The sequence below is a fragment of the Bison bison genome, unplaced genomic scaffold, assembly GCF_000754665.1.
Source record: "Bison bison bison isolate TAMUID 2011002044 unplaced genomic scaffold, Bison_UMD1.0 scf7180017846595, whole genome shotgun sequence".
Lineage (NCBI taxonomy): Eukaryota > Metazoa > Chordata > Mammalia > Artiodactyla > Bovidae > Bison > Bison bison.
Window position 1 is genome coordinate 18,095 of NW_011477168.1, and position 3,556 is coordinate 21,650.

Here is a 3,556-nt window from a genome sequence, read left to right on the forward strand (position 1 = left end):
GATTCTCCAAAAAGTGTTTTCGGGTGCATGGAGCAGGTCTCTTGGTCAGTTTCTTTCTCTAACACCTGTGTCCCCTGTTCCTTCCCTGATGTGCATGCAGCCGCCTCCCTTTGCCCGCTCTGGTTCAGCCTCATGGCCCACCTCGCTTCTCATCTCTCTTTTATCTGGCCACCAGCCTTTCTCGTGATACTGTCAATGCAAGTCCTGATGGCCACGTACACCCCTGAGGCCACACTGAGGTGCCACTGTCCCAGCCAAGGCCAGGAAACAGGATGTGTCTGGTGACTGGCACACTCCAGCCGTGGGCATGCCTGCCCTCAGCCCAGGCCTCTCAGCACGGCCTACCTGGCAGCAATCTGTGTGTGGAATTCAGGGCTCCATGAGCTGGGGTGGGGCAACAATGTGTTCATTTCCACCAACGTCTGCTGGACACTTGGCCTCCCTTACTCCCAACACGAGTGCAGTAGCGTTAGCAGCACCTGTGGCTTGTCACTTTACAGAGGTGCTAGGCATTTGCCAAGACAACTATATTCATTACCACGTTGACCTTTCAGGGGCTCTCCAGCCAGATACAGTTGATACTTTCATGGAGTGGTGTCCTGAATACTTCTACAAACTACTTTTAATATGAACACTTTGAATGAGGGACTGTGTCATTAAGTCATGTTTCATACTTCAATAACCGTATTTCAGTATCATTGGCTTCCTTGGGACTCTATGGCCCCCCAAACTGGTGACCTGAGAGCAGACCTTGAACAGTTACAGAGGTGGGATGGACGGGATGGAGGAGCCACTCGGGGGCCCTGGCACGAGCTACCCACGGTGTCCAAAGGGTTTGAACTTGGTTAGGTCAGTGAGCAGAGGTGACACCGCCAGTGGCTCAGGTCACTGACCAGGTCCCCTCTCACCTGCCCCGCTAATCCTATTGTCTTTCTATGGCTCATCTCTTGAGAATCCAAATTGGAGATCACTGTAGGGCAGTGAGACAAACCCAACATAGATGTGGGTGCCAAGGACCCAGGCATGTGAGCAGGTGGCCATGGGACTTAAAACTGGGAGGAGGCAGCTGCGAGCCTTTGCTGCTTTGATGGCTGGAGGCCTGGAGACAGGGTGCACGTGCTGAGCACTGGGGCCCTTGGACTCCTTGTCATCTTCGGTGGATGCCAAGCTGCAACCCTGCAGCCCTTGCTTCTCTCCTGGGGGTGTGTGCCCCCGAGGGGTCCATGTCCTCTTCTTCATAGGCCCCTGGCAAGCAGACCTGGCCTCCCAGCATGCCCCAGCCTTGCCTAGTGCTCAGCATGTGGTGGATGCCAGCCAGCCCTGGTTTCCTCACATCCTCCCAGCTATTGGCGAGCCTCCTCTCGGTCTCCCCCTCCGATCCCCTCATCCCCATCTCAGCCTGCCATCCTGGGCCTCCTCCGTCCCTTGTCTGCCCACCCAGCCTCCGGCCACCCAACCAGCCTAGCTGTTGGCACCCCACCCTCCTCGCCCACTTGGCGTGAGTGCCCTCGCGTCCTTCTGACCCAACATCCAGCTCCCTCACGGCCTCCTCCAGGTCCCGGTCCTCTAAGGACTGACGGCACCATATTCTCACTATCCAGATGCCCGACAGCACAGAGCAACGAACACGGGCTTGGCAGCCAATGGAGATCTCAGCAGAGCCACGAGCCATGTAGAAGTGAGCGATTGGGCTGGGGAAAGGGACATAGGATCTAGTTTCAATATCTCAGGAGCTCTCCTGGGAATTGCTTCCTTGCCAGGGAAAAACTGACACAGGTGAGCTGAAAGGGCACGTGTCCCAGATTTGAGTGGGAGTCTCGTTTGGGGTGCCCAGAGGCCTCCTGTGCCACCCTGTTCTGGGATTATGTGGATCTGTCTGTCTCCGCCCATGCCAGCTATATGGTCTCAAACTGAATGTCACCAGGTCAGGGCTATTTCAGAGCAGACACCTCTAATGGTCCCAGCCCAACTTCCCCAGCAGGTCCATCCCCCTTCAAAGATGTGCTGAGCCTGCATCCCACAGCTGCCTCTGGTGATTTTGCCCACATGACGGTCTCCTTTACGTGCAGCAGGCTGGGTCTCCCCCAAACCCAGGCCCCCAGGTGACTTACCACACAAGGAGACAGTGTAGCCCTCCACAACACACAAGGGGTGGCCCAGCACAAAGTAGCCATACATCTGGTTCACAACGCTGATGGTGCTGGCGATGATGGTCTCTGCCAGGTCAGCAATGGCCAAGTTGACCAGGATCCAGTTGAGAGGGTGGCGGAGCTTCTTGAACCTCATGGTGGCTGCCAGCACGAGCCCATTAGTGAAGACAGACGCGATGACCACGAAGACCATCCAGGCGCTGGTGAGGTGGTACACCCATCTGGGAGCGATGTGGTAATTGGGGCCTTCAAAGGGATCTTGAGGCAGGAGGTACAGAGTGAGCAGAGGACTCGGGCAGCTGCTTCATCACCTGTACGGCCACACCTGCCCTCGCCTTTGCAACTGGTCTTTCCCCTTAGCTTTGTTCATCTGCAGGCAACCTTCCCTCAATTCTGTCTCTCAGACCCAAGGCCACGACCTGCTGGAAACACCTGCATAGGCATCCTTGAACTTAACAAAGCATCATCCATGCCAGGTATTGCTCCCTGGTCTGAGTTGCCCACCCACTCCTGGAGTGTGGTTGGCTGGCTCCTGCTCCGCTGAAAGCCCCTTGGCACCCTGGTGCTGTTGCCTGTGTGCCCTGCACATCATTCTGTCATCAGATCTTTGCTCATGGTCTCCCTCATACCCGGGTCCTCAGCTGGTTCATACCATCCAGTCTGGCTCTGTGCCCTTACCTTCCAGGACCCTTTCCAGATTCCCCAGCTGAGATTTAACTCCATATCGGAGCTGTGCACGTGCGTGTCCTGTCTTCCTCACTGGACTGTGTCTCATGCATGTACAGTTAGTACCCCAAGAATGAATGATTGAAGGCCTTTGCTATGGATTGGATTGTGTCCCTTCCAAAAAAAGGCATGTGGGAATCATAACCCCCACTCCCTCAGAATGTGACCTTATTTAGAGAAAGGGTTTGTACAGAGATGATCAAGTTTTGATGACGTCGCTAGGCTGGGCCTAGTCCAATAGGACTTGTGTCCTTACAAAAAAGCAAAATTTGGACACAGATGCATTCAGGAGAAGATGGCCATGTGAAAATGAAAGTAAGGATCGGGGTGGTGTTTCAATAGCCAAGGGATACCGTGGATTACCAGAGACTACTATAACCCAGGGAAGGGATACCACGGATTGCTGGAGACTACCATAAACTGGGGGAGGGATACTACGGATTACCAGAGACTACCATAACCCTGGTGGTGTTCCCTGGTGGCTGGTTTGGGGGATTAGCCACCTGGATGGGTGAGGAAAATCTGATGGTTATCAGCTCTGACCTCTGCTGTAGAAGGGATAGGCTACCCACGCCAGTGTTCTTGGGCTTCCCTGGTGGCTCAGCTGGTAAAGAATATGCCTGCAATGCAGGAGACCTGGGTTCGATCCCTGGGTTGGGAAGATCCCCTGGAGAAGGAAA

General features: G+C 54.8%; 1 protein-coding gene across 1 annotated transcript in view; it reads right to left on the reverse strand.

Annotated features, from left to right (window-relative positions):
- The window catches only part of LOC104988817 (medium-wave-sensitive opsin 1), a 9,401-nt gene extending 6,469 nt beyond the window's left edge, over positions 1-2,932 (reverse strand). The window contains exons 1-2 of the mRNA XM_010840278.1: positions 2,829-2,932; positions 2,112-2,408 (exon numbers count right to left, since the gene is read on the reverse strand). Coding sequence (XP_010838580.1) covers positions 2,112-2,408; positions 2,829-2,925 — 394 coding nt within the window. The 5' untranslated portion in view covers positions 2,926-2,932. The remainder of the gene's footprint in view (positions 1-2,111; positions 2,409-2,828) is intronic.
- Positions 2,933-3,556: the final 624 nt, after the last annotated feature.